A 20,867-nucleotide genomic window follows, 5' to 3' on the forward strand; every position below is an offset into this window, starting at 1 on the left:
CTGATGTTGCCGTGACAGCACCTTGGCAACAGCGATGCTTCGTATCCCGTGCAAGTGTGACAGAGCGGACCCCTCCCCTCTCCAAAGAATGGGGCTCCTTCAGACTCGTGTGTGGGCAGCGTGGTGCCCTCTCTTATCTTCTGGGAAGAAAACTTGATAAAACTTTTGCTGCAAACTGAAACTACACCAATTATCTCTTCTCTGCCTCTTTCCACTTTGCAAATTGTTTTACGTCTCAACAATAATCAACTGATGATGTGCACCCTTGATGAGATGAGAATGGCACTTAACCTCTGGGGTCATCCTCCCCCAAACCTATCACCTCAGTATAGTAATGAGAAAAAATCAGTCAACTCCCAACTGAGTGGCATTCGACCAAAAAACTCCTCAAAGCTGTCAAGGTCATGGAGGCACCTGGGTGGCTCAGTCATTTAAGTGTCAGTTAGTTAGGCCTGAAGTATATGGGGACGCTCTGTACTATCTTCGCAATCTTTCTGTAACTCAATGTCCAGAGTGCACAGAAACTATTCTGAAAATTTTCCTTAAAAATCTGTCTATGCAGGGCATCTGGCTGGCTCAGTCGGAAGAGCATGGGACTCCTGATCTTCAGGTTGTGAGTTCGAGTCCCATATTGGTTGTATAGATTACTTAAAATAAACTTTAAAAATGTGTTTATGTATCACAAAGAAATAGAAAGATATTTCATGTTCATGGATTGGAAGAGTAAATATTTTTAAAATGTCTACTTACTCAAAGCAATCTACACATTTAATGCAATCCCTACCAAAATACCAATATCATTGTTCACAGAACTAGTATAAACAATCCTAAAATTTGTGTGGATCCACAAAAGACCCCGAATAGCCAAAGCAATCTTGAAAAGCAAAGCAAAGCTGGAAGCATCACAATTCTGGACTTCAAGTTATATTACAACGCTGTAGTGATCAAGAAAGTAGACACATAGATCAATGGAGCAGAATAGAAATCCCAGAAATGAACCCACAACTATATGATCAATTAATCTTCAACAAAGCAGGAAAAAATATTCAGTGGAAAATAGAATGTTTCTTCAACAAATGCTTGGGAAAACTGCGCAGCAACATGCAAAAAAAAAAAAAAAAAGAAAGAAACTGGACCACTTTCTGACACCATACACCAGAATAAATTCAAAATGGATTAAAGACCTCAATGTGAGACAGGAAATGGTTAAAATCCTAGTAAAGAAATAAGCAGTAACCTCTTTGATATCAGCCATAGCAATTTCTTCCTAGGTATGTCTCCGGAGGCAAGGGAAACAAAAGCAAAACTATAGGGGCTTATAGTTCCTATAGAACTATAGGGACCTCATCAAAATAAAAAGCTTCTGCACAGCAAAGGAAACAATCAGCAAAACTAAAAGGCAGCCGATGGAATGGGAGAAGATATTTCCAAATGACATATCAGATAAAGGGTTAGTATCCTAAGTACATAAAGAACTTAAACTCAACATCCAAAAAACAAATAATCCAATTAAAAAATGGGCAGAGGGGCGCGTGGGTGGCTCAGTAGGTTACGTCTCCAACTTCAGCTCAGGTCATGATCTCTCAGTTTGTGAGTTCAAGCCCCACGTCTGGCTCTGTGCTGACAACTCAGAGCCTGGATCCTTCTTCGGATTCTGTGTCTCCATTCCCCTCTGCCCCTCCCCTGCTCATGCTCTGTCTGTCTCTCTCAAAAGATAAACATTAAAAAATTTTTTTTTAAATGGGCAGAAAACATGAACAGACCCTTCTCCAAAGAAGACATACAGATGGCAAACAGACACATGAAAAGATGCTCAACACCACTCATCATCAGGGAAATACAAATCAAAACCATGATGAGGGAGCCTGGGTGGCTCAGTCGGTTAAGCGTCTGATTTCAACTCAGGTCATGATCTCGTGGTCTGTGGGTTTGAGCCCCACATCAGGCTCTGTGCTGAGAGCTCGGAGCCTGGAGCCTGCCTTTGATTCTGTGTCTCTGTCACTCTCTGCCCTTCCCCTGATCACACTCTGTCTCTCTCTCAAAAAAAGAAACATTATGGGGTGCCTGGTGGCTCAGTGGATTAAGCATCCGACTTCGGCTCAGGTCATGATCTCGCGGTCCATGGGTTTGAGCCCCACATTGGGCTCTGTGCTGACAGCTCAGAGCCTGGAGCCTGTTTCAGATTCTGTGTCTCCCTCTTTCTCTGACCCTCCCCTGTTCATGCTCTCTGTCTCAAAAATAAGTAAATGTTAAAAAAATTTTTTATTAAAATAAAAAATAAAAAAACAAAACATTAAAACAAACCACCATGATGAAATACCACTTCTGACCTGTCAGAATGGCTATAATTAATAACACAAGAAACAGCAGGCATTGGTGAAGATGTGGAGAAAGAGGAACCCTCATGCACTGCTGGTGGGAATGCAAACTGATGCAGCCACTCTGGAAAAGTGTCTAGGTTCCTCAAAAAGTTAAAAATAGAACTACCTTAGACCCAGCAACTACACTACTATGTATTTATCCAAAGAGTACAAAAATACAAATTCAAAAGGATACATGCACCCCTACATTTATTGCAGCATTATTGACAATTGCCAGGGTATGGAAGCAGCCCAAGTGTCAATGATGTGGATGGAACTAGAGTGTATTATGCTAAGCAAAATAAGACAGAGAAAGACAAATACCATACGATTTCAGGCCTACGTGGAATTTAAGAAACAAATGAACAAAGGGGAAAACAAAGAGAGACAAATCAAGAAACTGATTCTTAATTACAGAGAACAAACCGATAGTTACCAGATGAAAGGGAGTGGGAGGATGGGTTAAATAGGTGATGGGGATAAAGGAGCGCATTTGTCATGATGAGCACACAGAGTACTGTATAGAACTGTCGAGTCATTGTATTATACATCTGAAACTATTGTTAACACTGTATGTTAATTAACTTGAATTTAAAAACTTAAAAGTTTGGGACGCCTGCGTGGCTCAGTTGAGCATCCGACTTCGGGTCGGGTCATGATCTCATGGTTCGTGTGTTTGAGCCCCACATCCGGCTCTGTGCTGACAGCTCAGAGCCTGGAGCCTGCTCAGATTCTGTGTCTCCCTCTCTCTGCCTCTCCCCCACTTGTGCTCTGTCTCTCTCTCTCTCTCTCTCTCTCAAAAATAAATAAGCATTAAAAAAATTTTTTTAAGTATGCCTATGTTTTTGACTAGATAATATACAATTGAAAAGTCAGGACGCCTAGGTGGCTCAGTGGTTAAGCATCTGACTTTGGCTCAGGTCATGATCTCATGGTTCATGCCCCTCTCTCTCAAAGAAAGAAAAAAAAAGTAAAGAGAAATCAAAATCCTCTGAAAAGATATATAGAGGGGCACTTGGATGGCTCAGTCCGTTAAGTGTCCAACTTTGGCTCAGGTCATGATCTCGTGGTTCACAAGTTTGACCCCCGTAGGGTTCTCTGCTGTTAGCAGGAAGCCCACTTGGGATCCTCTGTACCTGCCTCTCTGCGCCGCCCCCACTCTTGTGCACTTGTGTGTTCTCTCCCAAAAAATAAACAAACATTAAAGAAAAAAAAAAAAAACGACACATAGAAATAAGTCTTGTTTCCATTCCACCCTGATCGCCCTCGCTTTACCACTTCCACAGGTAATTTTTATTAGTTTCTTGTATCTGTGAATGTTTCCTCATACAAACGTGTCTTTTCTGAACCTCTGATTTCCTTGCTCCTGTTGTGGGGTGGGGTGTGGAAGTTCCCCACAAGTCAGGCACAGGCCCACTGGCACGAGGACACTACCCTCCATGGCTGGGCTGAATCATTTCTCAGTGATGTTCTATCACGTTTCTCTGAACAGTCGCTCCTTAGCAACAGTGAAGAAGGCTCACTCAGGGCAGGGGTCACATGCACATAACTCCTGCCCAGAACCCAGGACACATGGTTACCCACGGAAGCCTGTGGCCTAAGCTGCTCAGCTCTTATTAAGGAAATATGAAGAATCCCTAGTCCTACCCAAACCCCTTTAGGTCTGCAGCTCGCTCAAACTGGAATGATCCTATCCTGCCGCTGCCTCAATGGGCTTCCTCATACCGGAGAGCTACGGGTCTGTACAAAATACCTTTCTGGGCTGTCATCAGATACCTCTGGGTTGACACTTTTACCTTTGAAGAAATCTGTGAGAAGGACATGCGCCCTCATCTTTTAAGCAGAGAGTCTGGGAGGGGGCAGAAAAATGCAACATACAATAGTAAAAGAGGGGCGCCTAAGGGGCTCAGTCGGTTAAGCGTCTGACTTCGGCTCAGGTCATGATCTCACAGTTTATGAGTTCGAGCCCCGCATCGGGTTCTATGCTGACAGCTCAGAACCTGGAGCCTGCTTCAGATTCTGTGTCATCCTCTCTCTCTCTCTGTCCCCTACCCCTCTCATGCTCTGCTGGCTCCCAAAAATAAATAAAAATGTAAAATAGCAAAAGAAAGGAATCTTCATGAGTAGCTCATTTAGCTTTTTTCTTTGAGGCAAAAAGATCTCAGGAACATCTCAATAAAACTGCCAGGTGTCCCTGAGTGGCGCGCGCGCGCGCGCGCACACACACACACACACACACACACACACACACACACACACGAGGTAGGGGAGGATACAGGGGCCAGGACGGGGCGGTCCCCTCCCCCAGAGTCTCTGTTATTCCGCAAGCCTGAGCGGCAGGAGGGGGAAGGGGAGGGGCAGGGCAAGGGAGCAAAGGAGGAGCGGCAGGGGCGCGAGAAAGCAGGCGGAGGCCAGGGTGGTGGTCAGCCGAGACCAGGGAGCGAGCAGGCCCCCAGCTCCGAAACCAGACCCCACACCTGCACTTCCGACGTGAGTACGGCGCCGGAAGGGGCGGAGCCGTCGACTTCCGCAGATCCCTGCTGCCCTCGCTTGGCGGCCGCTCTAGGGCCCCGGAGGCTTCTTGCTCAGTGGTCCCTGAGCTGGCCAACAAACAAGGTTTTTACTTCAAACCAGGTATTTTGCACCTTTTATCGCCTTTAATTCCGCAAATAAAACGTTATGCTCCTCCTCTCATGTGTAAGAAAACTGAAAAGCAGATAAATGTTTTGGTTGGACAACTAATAAAGCAGACGGAGTCAGAGAAAGACAAATACCACATATGATTTCACCCACATGTGGAATTCAGGAAACAAAACAGATGAACACAGGGGAAGGGAAGGGAAAAGAAAGTAAGATAGGGGCGCTTGGGTGTTTTCGTCGGTTAACCATCCAACTCTTGTTTTCGGGTCAGCTCATGATCTCCTGGTTTGTGGGATTGAGGCTGGCAACTGGTTCTGCAGTGACAGCATGGAGCCTGTTTGGAATTCTCTCTCTATCTCCCTCTGCTGCTCCCCTGCCCATGCTCTCTCTCTCTCTCTCTCACTCTCAAAATAAACAAAAAAGCCCCCAAAACTTAAAAAGATAGGATAAAAACTGAGAGGGAGACAAACCACGAGAGACTTTTTTTTTTAATTTTTTAATGTTTATTTTTGAGAGAGACAGAGCACAAGCGGGGGAGGGACAGAGAGAGAGAGAGAGAGAGAGAGAGAGAGAGAGAATGAATCTGAAGCAAGCTCCAGGCTCTGAGCTGTCAGCACAGAGCCAGATGTGGGGCTCAAACCCACGAACTGTGAGATCATAACCTGAGCTGAAGTCAGACACCTAACCAACTGAGCGAACCAGGCTCCCCCATGAGAGACTCTTGAATAATGAGAACTGAGGGTTGCTAGAGGGGTTTGGGGAGCGGGGGATGGGCTAAATGGGTGATGGGCATTAAGGAGGACACTTGTGATGAGCACTGGGTTGCATGTAAGTGATGAATCAGTAAATTCTACTCCTGAAACCAATACTATACTATATGTTAGCTAACTTCAACTTAAATAAAATCTTAAAAAAAGTAAAATAAGCAAATAAATAAAAAGCAGAAAGCTTAAAAAAAAAAAAAAAGGAGACAGATGAAATTTGAACCCAGATCGATTGCAGTCCTAAAATCCCTGCACTTTGCACTCAGAAACTACTTAATTTGTAAATTTAATACTATTCCAATAAAAAATACCAACTTTTTTGTAAATAGATTTTAACGTTCACATAGACAAGTATTAAGTAAACAAGCAAGACTCCCTGGGACAACTCTGAAAAGGAGGGCAATGAAGGAGCACTTTTCCTAAGTGATCATAAACATATTACAAAGCCTCAGTGAGGCAGCGTGATAGTGGTGAGACAGACAAATGGCACAGAATAGAAAGTCCAGAAATAGATGCAATCAGAGGGAGAAATTTAGCATAGAAAAAAGGTACTAAATCAGTAAGAAAAAGACGAGTAGACTCCTCAATAAATGTATGGTGAGAACTAGGTAATCATCTGGAAAAATGTTAAATCGGATTCCTTCCTCAGTCTATATACAGGTCAATATTCCAAATAAATCAAAGTTTTATTTATTTATTTTAAAACTTTTTTTTATTTTTTTAATGTGTATTTATTTTTGACAGAGAGAGAGAGAGAGAGAGAGAGAGAGAGAGAGAGACCAAGCATAAGCGGGGGAGGGGCAGAGAGAGAGAGGGAGACACAGAATCCGAAGCAGGTTCCAGGCTCTGAGCTGTCAGCACAGAGCCCAACGTGGGGCTTGAACTCAAAGACTGCGAGATCATGACCTGAGCCGAAGTCGGATGCTCAAACGACTGAGCCACCTGGGCGCCCCTAAATCAAAGTTTCAGATGTTATAAATGAAAACTATAAATGTACCAGAGGAAAATGTGGGAGAAGTCTTTAATAACCTCAGAGTAGGAAGGCCTTTCTAATTATAAGCCCAAATCCAGAGGCTATAAATGAAAAGATTGATAAATCTGAAATCAATACAAAGAATCAAAATTCCTGCAAGGTAAAATAACAAAACCACCTTAAGCAGAGTCAAAGACACATAAAAAAAAACAGAATACAGCTTGTCTCAGACAACAGGCAGCAAAGACAGAATTCTTTATCAATAACATACTGTGGAAATGGCAGGTGAGCCGGTGCCCTCTTGTTCTACCCTCACTTTGAAGCAGATTCTGCTGAGGGTTCATAACAGCACACCTACATTGATATGTTATATTAACTTAAAAAAAAAAAGAGTCTTCTCAGGTGCCTTATTGTAGAATTTTCAGAAAACTACAGAATGTCAAAGTTTAATACTTACAACCCTCTCGTGGGATAAAGGGTTCCTATAGTTGAGATTTTAATGGTGCGTTCCTGGGTAGGAGATGGAGACAGTGATTCTCCCTCCCTTGGCTCCCAGGGCTGATATTTCTTGCTAGATTACTTCTTGACTGTGCAAGAGCTGGGACCTGAAAAAAAAAAAAATTAAACACATGAAATTATGAATGTATCACTGTATAAACAAATGAATCATTAGAGCAGACCAGTTAAGAGAGGTATGGAGAAAAATAATGACAATATCTAGATACAACTTTTGTTATCAGGTACCGTTCCGGTAATCATGATAACAATTCTAGGCAGGTGCTTTTGTCATCCTCATTTACATATGAGGAAATAGAGGCACAGAGAGATTAAGTGATTTGGCCACATCACAGGTTTAGACCTATAGGCCCCCAAAATGGAAAAAAAACATCCCTAAGAGACTAAACGTTTACGATGACTTAACAAATACTTCTCCCTTCCCTTCCTGCTGTCTGGTTTCATCCAACTCAGCCACCTTCTCATTGATCCGCGCCCCCCCTCCCCCCGCCCCCCGCCACGCCCGTCCCTCTCCCAGATCTGGCACTCCTTAGGCCTAAAGGTCAGGAACTGGCCTCAGCCAGTGTCAACTGAGCTGGAGCCGGCCCAGAACAAGGAGTTTTCTAGTCACAGAATTCTTGAAAGCAGAGAAAACAGCTCCTCTAATGCTGCCACGCACTAGAGTCTGCGATTCAGTAAGCTTCCTCTTACGGGTCTCCTCTTCGTTGCCCTTCTTTTGTAAAAGAAACACTATCTTAAAGAAAAAGCAAAGACTGCCATAGCTGTCACACTAACTAGCGAGGGGCGGGAGAAAAAACGCAGTGTCAAGCAGGGGGCTGAACTGCTAGGTCGCGTGTCCGATCCCTGGCTGGGCAGCCGGTGGGGCCGGTGCCCCGACTCGCCCCTGCCGCAGGGCACTGCAGGCCAGGCAGGGACAGCGCCGCAGGCCGCGCGGGTGGGAAAGCGGCTGCCGAGAGCCGGGCACCGGCCCCACGGGCCAAGCTGCAGCCCAAGTGTATCCGCACGCACCAGGAAACGTCCCGGGCACCCGGGTGGAAGAGGAAGCCTGCCCCAAGTGCGTATTTCCAGTCCTCCGCCGTTTCCCCATCTGTTCGGAAAGGCGGGCCGAGGGTCGGCTGGGGGCTACACCACAGCTACCAGGGGTGCACGTGGTCACGGCGGCTCCATAAATCTCGGGAGGCCGTGGGAAAGACCGGGCCGCACTGGGGCGTCGGGTCCGCGGCCGGCCAGGCTCCCGCGTGCTTCCCTCGGACGCGGGACTCGCGTCTGCAGGTGAGCCCGAGCAGCGTAATCGCTGCCACAGCCGCCCGCGGGCCGGAAGTGCCGGCACTTCCGGGGCGGCCCGCTCGACACTTGCGGGCGGGTCCTCCACCAGCCCAATCCTGGAGCGCCGCCGCGCCGGGTGGTCCGCGGAGGCCGATCCGAGACCCCTTCGCTCACAGAGGTGCTTTCCCTTTGCTGATTCTGTCCAGTGTAGAACCGACGACTCTGGAATCTTGGAATTTGAAGACACCGCGGCCGGGAAAGGCAGAATCTCCAGGGGGACCCTGAAGGATCCCCCAAACCGCCACGCGGGAGTGCAGGCGCTCAGGGATTTATCTTTGACGATCAGAAGTCCAGAGCCGCTCCTTGTGTTGAAGATTAGGGAACAGGCCCAGGAGGGCGGGGCTTTCAAAACTTGACTGGGACACCAACTGGCCTTAATGGGAGAATTTAACCCAAGACACCGAGTCAGTATACTTGTATGGACATACAAACTGATGAAAGGAGTTAAGTCCTAGAATAAAACATTACAGTTGGAGGCTCAAAGTACGGATCCACCCCCTGGCGGGGTAACAATTAAGAACATACAAGAACAAGGGTCAGACCTGAGCGCATAAGCAGTCAGAAAAGAAATGGGCAAAGCATCAGGAAGCCAGGATTCTCTCCTACCTGCACCACAAACCTTAATGGGCGACCCAGTGGTCGCCGGGCCTTTGTGGACCTCCGTTTGCAGAATGGGTTGGGAAATGATCTCAAAGGTCACTTCCAAGCCTAGCATTCTATAGACTATGAATAATTAAACACAACAGAGCAATGCAGTGATTTCTTTGGTGAACTACACATTGAAACCGATTTTCTAACTTGAGTTGATACTTTTTAAACCTGTTTAAGTGCCATTGAGCTACTTAATGATGATGAGAAAGATGAATGTTCTTAAAAGGTTTTTTAAAACTAATTTAGGAAATCACATTTTTTTCTACATATTTGCCTTCTTAGGTGAGAGTAATACTCCGTTAAAAACTTAAGTGGGTATGTTTTACTTGGCAAACTCTGACTGCATTCTGGCTTGATTTCCTTGGAGTAGTTAATCCTGCCTAGCCGCTGCCAAAGGGACTGTTGAAGGTTATGTGTTGTCTCCAAAGCTACGTCTTTTATATGTTACCGGCCCCCTGCTAAAGGGATAGCGCCCTAAGTATTATCTTTGATTCTATAAAACGAAACCAGACTGTAGTCCTGTAACACCTGGTACTTGGTATAATGAGGGAGGCAGATCTGACCCTGAAAGCAACCTTAGAACATCATTATCAACCATTTTATGGTTTACCATCACCCTGATGTGTATACTGCTGTGAACTCCAAACATTAAGGCTTTTTCTTTTCTAATCTTACATACTCTAAAATATATAGAACAGGATTCTTTTAAACCTTGCCATAGCTAATTTTTCTAATTGCAACGCTAGTATTCCTATCTCTTCTTTCTCCTATATACCTTACATATGGCCAGCCCAGGGCTTCTCAACTTTGGCCCAATTAAACATATGAAGCCAGATAATTTTTGTTGTTGTGGGGGCTGTGTGTGCATGCAAGGTGTTTCCAGTATCCTTAACCTCTACCTGCCAGATGCCAGTAGCATCCCACCTGTCCACCGATGATAGAACCAAAGCTATCTCCAGACATTGCCAATTTTCTCCGGTTGAAAACCACTGGTTTAACGTCAGATACAAAAGTCTATTCTGCAGCACTTTTGCAATAATAACTTTAACACAGTAATCTTTAGAGTTTACTATTCCCATTTTCTTCCTTAAAGAATAAATTTGGCCAAATGGAGAGCTTCTTATTTCAGTTTTCACATATATTCCCCTGAAGTTGGATTTTTTAGTCTTAGGTACAGGCAATTATAGAACTCCATAAATAATCCACACAACGATTCAACAAGCATTTATTAAACACCTACTGTGTGCTCAGCACTGTACTAGGCACTAGGGGGTGCAGAGATACAAATGTAAAAGTTGTTATTCCTGCCCTCAAGGAGCTTACAATTTAATTTCGAAAATAAATACAAATGTGAAACTACAATACAGAGAGCTAGAAAATAATTACAAAGCAACATATTAGTAAGTGCATGGACCACAGTACAAACTCAAAGGGTAAGTGCTGAGGCAGCACAGAACAAGGGAGGTCTCAGTGTGAGGTGAAGTCAGGGAGAGCCCACTCGAAGATATGAAGAAGCTAGGCTTTGAAGATACGGATGCGTAAGAAGTAGGGCCAAAAAAAAAAAAAAAAACAATCCAAACAAAAGAAATTGCATGAGAAAGGCACGGAGGCAAGGGCTTGTAAGACAGCAGTGGAAGGCCACGGAAGTTTGAACAAGAAGAGTCAAGGTGAATATGCCAGGGAATTAGGCTGAGGCAGGTGAAACATGAAGGGCAAAACACGGAGAACCTGGAACACCACTGCTGGGACAGCAATCATCTGCTGAGTGTTTCTGACCGAAAATGAATTTTGAGGAGGATCACCTTCGAAGCGTTACTGAAGGGGGTCTTGAAAGCAAGGACACTAGAAAGAAAGAATTACAACAGCTGGGGCCTCAGATGGCACGGCTCTGCAGAAGGCTGCAGGGGATGGCAGAAATGTAAAAGATCCAGCCTCAAGGAGAAAACGGAGAACTGGAATGACTCAGCAAGATTTGAGACACGTACAGTGAAGAGCAGAAAAAGACTAAAGGACAACTCCAAGACAGGGCAGGGCACCTGAGGAGCTCAGGACACAACCTCAGGGTCATGATTTTGAGCCCTACCCTGAGCATGGAGCCTACTTTAAAAAATAAAAATAAAAAAAGAAATACGAAGGGCAGGGAGTCTATTCAGGGTCAAGAAGCTAAGCAATAATGCCTATTTAAAAGGAAAATGTAGGCTGGGGGACAAGAGTGAGGAGTTCTGTTCCCAAATATCAAATTATGTAGGTAACTGACCCATAGGGTGGGAAATAATTAAAGTACTGAAATACAGAAGGTAAGTGTAAATAATCGAAACATAAATAGAAGCAAATACAGAAAAAATACTGGATAAAACCAAGACATGGAGATTATTTTCAGTGGAGAAAAAAGACTAATAAAGAAAAGCTAAAAATTAGGAGGAAAATGATCAAAAAAGATCCCACAAGCCAAAGAAAAGAATTCCTGAGACGCAGGGTCCCTACTCAACAGTGCGAAATATAGGTGAAGGACAAGGGGCGCCTGGGAGTGGCTCAGTCAGTGAAGCGTCCAACTCTTGCTTTCGGCTCAGGTCACGATCTCAAGTTTCTTGAGTTTGAGGCCCACATTGGGCTCCCTGCTGACAGTGCACAGCCTGCTTGGGATTCTCTCTCTCTGCCCCTCTCCTGCTCATATGCTCGCTTTCTCTCTCTCAAAAACAAAACAAAGCAGGACAAGAACTTAGAAAAGGCACTGATGTTTGTCCATAGGACACCTCAGTGGCCTGCTGAGTACATAAGCCAGTAAGAAGTTTTAAGGATATATTAATGAGAAAATGGGGTTGAACAATGGATGACATGTTTGAAAGGTCATGAATGACAAGAAAAACAGAATGGCAGCTGGATATGGGCAGTGAAGTGGAAGGTTTTCCACGTTTTACGCTGTAGGTAAACTTAACTACTGTCATCCCAACGGACCATATGCCTGGCTGGGCGCATGGGTATTTTTCATTTCCCCCCACAATTCTACTTCCTTGGGGGCAGTTTAGAGAAATGTCCTCGAATCTGTACCTTATTGCTTTATCCTGCCAGTTACTCTTTTAAACATGCTTTACTTGAACAATTTAGCTTTCTAATACTACAAAGCATCAAAAGTATCAGCATTTAAAGATACAATCATCAACCAAAATGACATTTTCAATCAACCGCACTACACAGTGCTGTACCCCTGTGCATTCCCTTCCCCAGTAGCTACCTATCCTATGGCCAGGGACACTGGATTTTCCAATGGCTGGCCAGGGCCAATGTGCTCATTAGAGACCATACAGCACAGTGGTCAGCAGCACAGCCTCCAGAATCTGACACTGTTGGGCGGAGCCCCTGCTCTGTCATTTCCCAGCTACATGACCTTGGTCAACTCACTCACTTCTCTAAGCTTATTTCCTCATCTATGAAATGCAAGATATAATGTGTGTCATAACCATGAGAAACACTTAGCATAGAGCTTGGCACACAGTACGTACTTAATAAATGTCAGCCATTACTATTTCGAGTCTCGGAACCAAGAGTAAAGCCAACTGCTGTGTATGGCAATCATCCACCACATTCTAGCACTGCCACTTGCTCAACGGAGTAAACCTTTGAAGCCTAAGACGCCTCTCCTAGGCCTATGTTGGATGGCAGCAGAGTGACAGAAGAACCACTTTATCATGCCAGGTCCTAAAACGAGAAGATCACGACGGGAGAAGGTATTGGTGAACAGTTCGTTTCAGATCAAGAGCATAAAAATGGAATCTGCAGGCTATACAGGAACTGAGCACACGTCACTCACAGTTAAGAGCTCAAAATAAGGTCGTAAAGATGGAGCAACCACATTCTGGCGCACAGTGATTAGCGGAGACCAAGAACGGACTTCTGTGTGTGCCCCAGACAAACAACAGCCTTTTCTACCTTCTCACACCATGTGGCTACTTCTGGATGCGGCTGAACCGGCTTCAATAGTTCCTTCAGGTCACAGTCTGTCCTTATTCTTTCCAGCAGAACACTGACCTTTCAGGGCACATCTTTCCTCTGAATTCTGCCAGATGCTTAGTAATTATGGATTTAATGCATAGCATGGCTACACATGACTGTAGTAAAGAGACGTTAGCCGGTGTGCCTACAGTCATTTCAACACGTTACTCTAAGAGCCCTCACTGGACAAGTGCTCCCCTCAACCGCCTGGGAGACCGTGCACGTGTGCACGTATCTTCCCTCGGACAGTGACTCCATCCTGTAAGACCCGCATGTGGGCAGCACTGGCCTCAGGCAGAGTTCGTGTCTTACAGAGGGTACACAGAGAACAAGGATCTAGAGTCCAGATTTATTCCTGGTGTCTTGAAATTTCAAGTACAAGAGAATGAGGAATGGAATTCCCCTCAAGTGCAAGGGAATCTATAGTCCAAAAAAAAAAAGGAGAGTAAGAAAATAAAGGATAATGGAAAGCACTATTTTGAAAAAGTTAACCAAGGAGGGGTGCCTGGGTGGCTCAGTCGGCTAATTGTCTGACTTCTGATTTCAGCTCAGGTCATAATCTCATAGTTCAGGAGTTCAAGTCCTGCATTGGGCTCTGCATTGGCAGTGCTGAGCCTGCTTGGGATTCTCTCTCTCTCAAAATAAATAAACTTAAAAAAAAAAAAGAAAATAGAAACAGTTAACCAAGGAAACCAAGCATGACCTATGACGGGTGGGTATCAATGGCTCAATGAAATAGGCATAACAACCTTGATGTTGTCAGTGGTCAGGGTGGGCCATAGCGGGATACAGAAGGGATTTTATAGGGAAGGAATTTATGATATAAAAGTTGGACCTTTACAATGAAAGATTTTACGACTGGTTTTTAAAAACACCAATCTTAAAATAACACGATTAGTAAGTGCTGTCCCTGTTCAGAACAGTCAGTGTGAAGTTGTGTAAATTCTCCTGGCGTTTTCTTCAGAATGTGTAGCATATTCTTCGGCATAGGATTAATGGAATCAATTCCCGTTTTGAAAGCTGACTTTGGAAAAAAAGCCAAAAATGACTCAACTCCAAGTCTGGTGAACAAGTGGGTAATGGTCAAAAACAAGATACTACTCAAGACTAGAAGTCTTCCAAATGTTGGGAGGAGTGATAGCGCTACGGCAACCACCCGGACCGCCAAATTTAAAGGGCAGGCCATGTTCGGATGCACAGGTTCTGGTGTGCTGCTTAAAACAGCCTTGTTACTTTATACAATATCCCCTGGTATATGGAAAGCCTCAAAGGAGAAAGACAGTGCCCGGTAACGAGTTAATATTGTGTTTCCGCTAGCTTACAGACGAATTCAGAACAGTGAGGAACTGTGGGGTGAGGTATTCGACAGATCACTGCTGTGCATTTATAAAGCTAATGGCGAGAGACAGATGGAGAATGAAGGGTGAGGTGCTAAGGCCATCTAAGGAAGGGGGACGAAGGCAATGACAGCAGTGACAGACCATCCAGTCAGGGGTTTGTGCAGACTGACAGGAACCTGAGAGGGCAGGACTGTAATGGGCCAGAAGGGATGAGTGCACGTTCCTCGTAAGGATTTTAGGTCTTCAAGCACCTGTCTCCCCTTTCGCCCACGCGATGCTATAACTGGAACAGTGTCCACACCTCTGTGCACCACGGCATACAGGGGGAAGGTGGAAGAGAGAGCCGGAAGTCACCCAAAGGTACAACCACCCAAGCTCGAGAGCAGCCAGGCTGAGTCTCCACTCACCTCCTTCTCTGCTTCACTCCCACAAACATCACTTCTTTTGCTGACACAGGTGCTGGGGGTGGGGGTGGTGGAGGACACGTATGGATGCTCAGTGACTCAGAGGAGTCAGTGAAGGTGATATATGAAGAAAAATGCTGGAGTGCTGTTAAAAATATAGCATTCTGAGTTTGCGTGGGAATACGGTTTTCCACTATCAGGAACGTTGGAATAAAATAACACGCACACTTAAGCATAAATACATTATGTGTCTGTAAAAATTTCCCTAGAACTAGGTTCTTAGAAAGCTAAATACAAATACAAGTCTCACAGGGAGGCTGCTTCAAACTCTAAAGTAGCTTCTCAGATCAGATCAGGATGACAAGTGCGCCTGCCGGGGAATCAGTGGGGGAAGGAGATCACAGGAGATGGGGAGAAGCAGAGGAACCGGGAGGAGCCTCTCTCACACCTACGGCTACTCACCCGAAAGACACAATTAAGTGCCTCCACCACCAGCCACTTGCTCAGATGCTATTGTGTTTCTAAAGGATGCATTAGGCCACCAGGAGCTCCGCTCCATCAGACACCTCCTAAGACAGTCAAGCTGATCCACCTGCATCAAGGAACCGGCCCAAACTACCGAAGAGCTACTCAAACTCTGCCACCGCTATCGATTCTGATCCTACGTTAAGGTTGTAGTGATGACAAAGTTTCTGGCTTTTTACTTGCACTGAAAGACCTCTCACCAGCACGTGGATTCTCTAATTCTGCATAATGCCCATACTAGGACTGTAGTTTTTCCCCTAAACTCCTGCGGATTCAGATTTTTCTCCACTGTGGATTCTCTGATGCCGAATGAGACTTGACCTCTGAATAAAGGCTTTCCCACACTCATTACATTGATAGGGCTTCTCCCCTGTGTGAATTCTCAGATGCTGTATGAGGCCAGTGTTCCCATTGAAGGCTTTCCCACATTCTTTACATTTATAGGGTCTTTCTCCAGTGTGGATTCTCTGGTGTTCAATCAGGCCTGACTTCTGACTGAAGGCCCTCCCACACTCATTGCATTTGTAGGGTTTCTCCCCAGTGTGGCTTCTCTGATGGCCAATGAGGTGTGAGCTCCGCCTGAAGGTTTTCCCACACTCCTCACACTCATAGGGCTTCTCCCCTGTGTGGATTCTCTGATGTCCAATGAGGTGAGAGCTATGACTGAAAGCTTTCCCACACTCATTACATTCATAGGGTCTCTCCCCACTGTGGATTCTCTGGTGCAGAATGAGGCCTGCACTCTGACTGAAAGCCTTCCCACACTGATTGCACTGATATGGCTTCTCCCCAGTATGAATCCTCTGGTGCAGGATCAGGCCTGTGTTTTGACTGAAGGCTTTACCACACTCCTTACAGTGATAGCGTTTTACTTTGTTGTGGATATCCTGATGGGAAAGAAGGGCTGACCTATAACTGAAGGCTTTCCCACACACGTTACATTGATAGGGTTTCTCCCCAGTGTGGATTCTCCAGTGGCGAACAAGGCCTGAGCTCTGGGCAAAGCTCTTCCCACATTCGTCACATTTATGCCGTCTCTCCTGGGTGGGATTTCCCCGCTGCCTCTCTAATCTGCCCAGAAGATCTCGGGCTTCTCCACGCTCATGACCCCCGATAACATCCCCGTTGCATTTGGCAGCTGTCTCTCCATGTGGTTGGATTCCAGTAGATATTACCTGTTTCGAAGCTAATTCCCTGTTCTCACTCCTGGTCTCACCACCTGAAATTAAAATGTGATAAACATCAAGCCAATGTCACTTTCTATTCTCCATGTTAGAAAGGAATAGAATATAAGGGAAAAGGAAAACACACATGGAAAAACTACCAGCAATCCCACAGCTTCCATCTGTCTCCAAGCTGCTATCATAATACAGGGAGAGGAGAACAGGGCCAAGCAGAAGTACCACAAGCCAAATGGGGAAGAAGTGCCATGAACAAGGAGGGTTGTTGGGAGGCACGAAGGCAGGGAAGGGACCACCTGAGGGGCAGCTGGGGAGTGGGTAGGAATACAGACGTAGTGAATGACCTAACAGGACAGAAATGGGAAAAGCCCTGGCACTGACAGGGAGGAGCACGACAGGCCCGAAAGTCCCACAGGGCTGGGAGCAGAGGACTCCCACTGGCAGACAGAACAGTACCCACAGGAAGCCCTGGATCAGAGAATAAAAGTCCATGGGCCAGCACTGTTTCTCTCTGTTAGTTCCTGAGTTTAAACTTAAGAATGTCTTTCAGACAACTCACAGCTACCATCACATAACAAACAAACAAAAAAACCTTAAATGATGACAATAACCAGAGCTCTCCTTACCCAGGGAGAACATGTTTCTGTAATTTTCTGGCCTGTCATCTCTATGCAGATCCTTCTGTGATGGATCAAGAAGCCACTCCTCTCGAATTAGGGACACAGCCATGTCTTCGATCTTCTCCAAAGTCTGAAACAGAACAAAATCCCCATGTGGGACTGGCACTGTTCCATGGCTCAAACCCAGACTGTCAGAGGTCCGCCAGTGCTGGGGAGGATCAAGGGGTGGGAACAGACTGTGTAAAGGGATCTAACTAAGCGGGGGACAAAGAGGAAAACGCACCAGATTTGGTGGGGGAAATCAAGAATCATGCAGAAACATCTGGGGCAAGTTCCGGGTGAGTACAGCTACAGAGAGCCTGGGCACGTGGCAGATGCCACCGGTGCTGTGAAGCAGATCTAGAAGCAGTACAACTCACCTGCAGCCCTGCTGTGAGAAGTGTGGCCGTCATCTCCTGGTTCCCAGGACTTCCTTTCTGGGAAGAGGCAGGACTCTCACAAGAAGAGATGGCTGAGAGGAGGAAGAAGCGAGGGGTGAGACCACCCTGTCCCACAGTTGCAGGAGCCAGCACTAACCCATTCCAAAGCTGTCTGCATTTCACAAGATATGCATGTCAGAGATTTTGCACAAGAAGTGCTGAGCGGCCCCTGGCTGCCTCAGTACGTGGAGCATGTGGCTCCAGATCTCGGGGTCATGAGTTTGAGTATAGAGTATAGAGACTGCTTAAATAAACATTTAAAACATTAAAATGAAACATAAAATGAAATAATATAAAATATAAAAAATCAAATCAAATCAAATGTGGTATCTTGGGCTCTGGGTCCACACTAATGGCTGCCCACAGGACATCTGCACTTTGATGTCCCACTCAGCCTGAAATTCCGTGTCGAAAATAGAGTGCTGGTTTCCTAACAGGAACTGCTTTTCAATTTCTTCTCTCCCACCAAAACTACGTTCTATCCTTGTGCTTGTGTACAGCATTTCTTCAGGTCTTCATCTCTTGGCAAATGGAATATGAGAGCCAACAGAACCAATCTACCTCTATTAACTCTATTACCTTCCTGAAATGTCCACCATGACTGCCACTCTCTGCTTCCCATAGGTATCAGACAGTGCAACACCAATAAACAGACTACTGTGTTTTGGGTAATATGCTTTAGAACTTTAGACAAGAATTATGTAACTAACTGAAACTGTTCCTATGTTTCTTCTTTAGGAATGTTAAAAACCCATTTATATAGAACTACTATAAAACACATAAATGAAAAAAGAAACGCAGAGTAAATACAAGATGACACTAGAATGGTCTTATTCTGCAAGAAGTTCTCAAAAAAACGATAGGGAAGTGTCAAAAGGACACAGGAGCCAGACTGAAGGGGGCCTCCTCTGAACAAATCTGAGACAATTAAAGCATCAAAATAAACACAATAATAAAATAAAGATAACTAAAGATACTTTATTTCTGGAATAAAGTAAGAATTTAGGAGTCCATACTGACATATAAAATAAAATGGGGAGGGAACACTCTCTATTACAAGAAAGTGTAGAAGGAATGACATAGTTAGAAAATCATCATTTTGTAAGTCTTAGTAATCACCGATTCAATCAAGAAGCAACAATGAATATTAAAACTAGTATTTTAGCAACAAAAGTTTGATGTGGACCAAATACTGACACAGACTCAAGAGTACTTCCCCCACAAATTACTTATTTATCATAAAGGGAAAAATAGTAACCACAATGATTACCTTAGCAAAAATAAGCCTTTTTAAAAAAAAAACATGTATTTATTTTGAGAGAGAGAGAGAAAGAGTGTGCGCCAGTGGGAAAGCAGCAGAGAGGAGGAGAGAGAATCCCAGGCAGACTCTGCTGTCAGCGCAGAGCCCGATGCGGGACTCAAATTCATTAACTGTGAGATCATAACCTGAGCCGAGATCAAGAGTTGGACATTTAACCCACTGGGCCACCAGGCACCCCAAACCTAACCAAGAATAACCTTAACCAAGTCATCAAAGGTACCAACACCAATCACAGGACAATTTCCTGTTGTAATGCTGAGAAGGATACAACAGTACTTTTGGGGAGTTCCTGACACATATGCACAACTTGAATTTACTCGTAAGGAAACATCACACGAACCCAAATTTTACAGCTATTCTATAAAATAACCAACCTGTACTCTCAAAAATGTCAAGGTCATGAAGGGCAAAGAAAGGCCAAGAAACTATTTTGAATTAAAGGAGTCTATAGAGACAGAACAACTGACTGCAAAATGGAATCTTGGATTAGATTCTGGAAGATTACTGGGACAACTGACAAAACATGTATATGAACTATGGACCAGATTAGTACAGGATCAGCATTACACTTCCTAATTGTGATGCATTTATTGTGGCTATCAACGAAAATGCTCTTGCTTGAAGAATCATATACTGAAATAATTTTAAATAAAGTGGCATGATGATACCAGCAAAACGCCTCAAAACGCCTATGTTGTTAATACATTGAGGTAACATGGGTCAGTCAGTGGGCTGAATGTCCAACTCTTGATTTCAGCTCAGGTCATGATCCCAGGGTCATGGGATCAAGCCCCATGTCCAGGTTCGAGGTGTGGAGCTGGCCTGAGATTCTACTTCTCCCTCTGACCCTGCCCTGCTCACGCTCTCACGTGTACATGCATTTGCTAGCACATCCTCCCCTCCCCACCACTTGTTAAGCACCCAACTCTGGTTTCTGGTTTTGGGTCAGGTCATGATCCTGTTAGTGGGATCAAGTGAGATTCTCTCTCTCTACCCCTCCCACCTCCCAACATGCACATGCTCTCTCCCTCTCTCTCTCTCTCTCTCTCAAAATACATATATAAATTAAAAAACAACAAAAAAAAAAACAAACAACATTAGGAAGGCATCTGGATGGCTCAGTTGGTTGAGCATCCAACCTCAGCTCAGGTCATGCTCTCACAGCTCATGAGTTTGAGTCCCATCTCAGGCTCTCTGCTGTCAGCTGCAGAGCCTGCTTCAGATCCTCTGTCCCCCTTTCTCTCTCTGCACCTCCCCTGCTCACTTTCTTTCTCTCAAGAATAAATACATTTAAAAATTAAATTAAATTAAAATTTAAAAAAATATACTGGGATAACAGAAATGTGTGAATATATAAGAATCCCCAAATTCTTTGATTTGTTCTTGAACTTACCAATGGGACTGACAGTCTATATTTGAGGCCTGGATAAACACTTAAACTCAGATCTTAGGACTGGTCTGTACACAAAAATTCTAGTTCCTGGTTCTCCAGGAACTCAACAGGTACTTTCTTTTCTATTCCTCCCTCTCATCAATGAAATCTGGTTCCTTACCTTTCTCTTGTGACCCTTGGGACACCGGAGATTTGTGCTGCGTTGCCGTGGGTCGGAGCGGAGTATTTGGAAGCCCTGGTGTAGACTCTGAATGTACGACCTCCTCCCAGAGTCCATGTCCAAGTGCACGGGCTGGGACCTGGAAACAACAGGGCAGCTGCATTACAGGAAATTCCTCTGTGAGAGGAAGTGAACAACGTAAAACAATCAAGAAGAGCTCATCT

General features: G+C 44.9%; 1 protein-coding gene across 7 annotated transcripts in view; it reads right to left on the reverse strand.

Moving 5' to 3' along the window:
* Positions 1-20,867, reverse strand: part of ZKSCAN8 (zinc finger with KRAB and SCAN domains 8) — a 62,286-nt gene that overhangs the window by 21,268 nt on the left and 20,151 nt on the right. For 5 of the 7 annotated variants that reach the window (XM_045500446.1, XM_045500445.1, XM_045500447.1 and 2 more), the window contains 4 exons: positions 20,644-20,782; positions 17,710-17,801; positions 17,297-17,420; positions 10,440-16,708 (listed from right to left, as the gene is read on the reverse strand). In XM_045500446.1, coding sequence (XP_045356402.1) covers positions 15,747-16,708; positions 17,297-17,420; positions 17,710-17,801; positions 20,644-20,782 — 1,317 coding nt within the window. In that variant the 3' untranslated portion in view covers positions 10,440-15,746. Of the gene's footprint in view, positions 1-7,194; positions 7,343-10,439; positions 16,709-17,296; positions 17,421-17,709; positions 17,802-20,643; positions 20,783-20,867 lie in introns of those variants that run through there. The other 2 variants (XR_006717772.1, XR_006717773.1) reach the window with 1 other exon arrangement.

This window comes from Leopardus geoffroyi, chromosome B2 (genome assembly GCF_018350155.1).
Source record: "Leopardus geoffroyi isolate Oge1 chromosome B2, O.geoffroyi_Oge1_pat1.0, whole genome shotgun sequence".
In the NCBI taxonomy this organism is placed as follows: Eukaryota; Metazoa; Chordata; class Mammalia; order Carnivora; family Felidae; genus Leopardus; species Leopardus geoffroyi.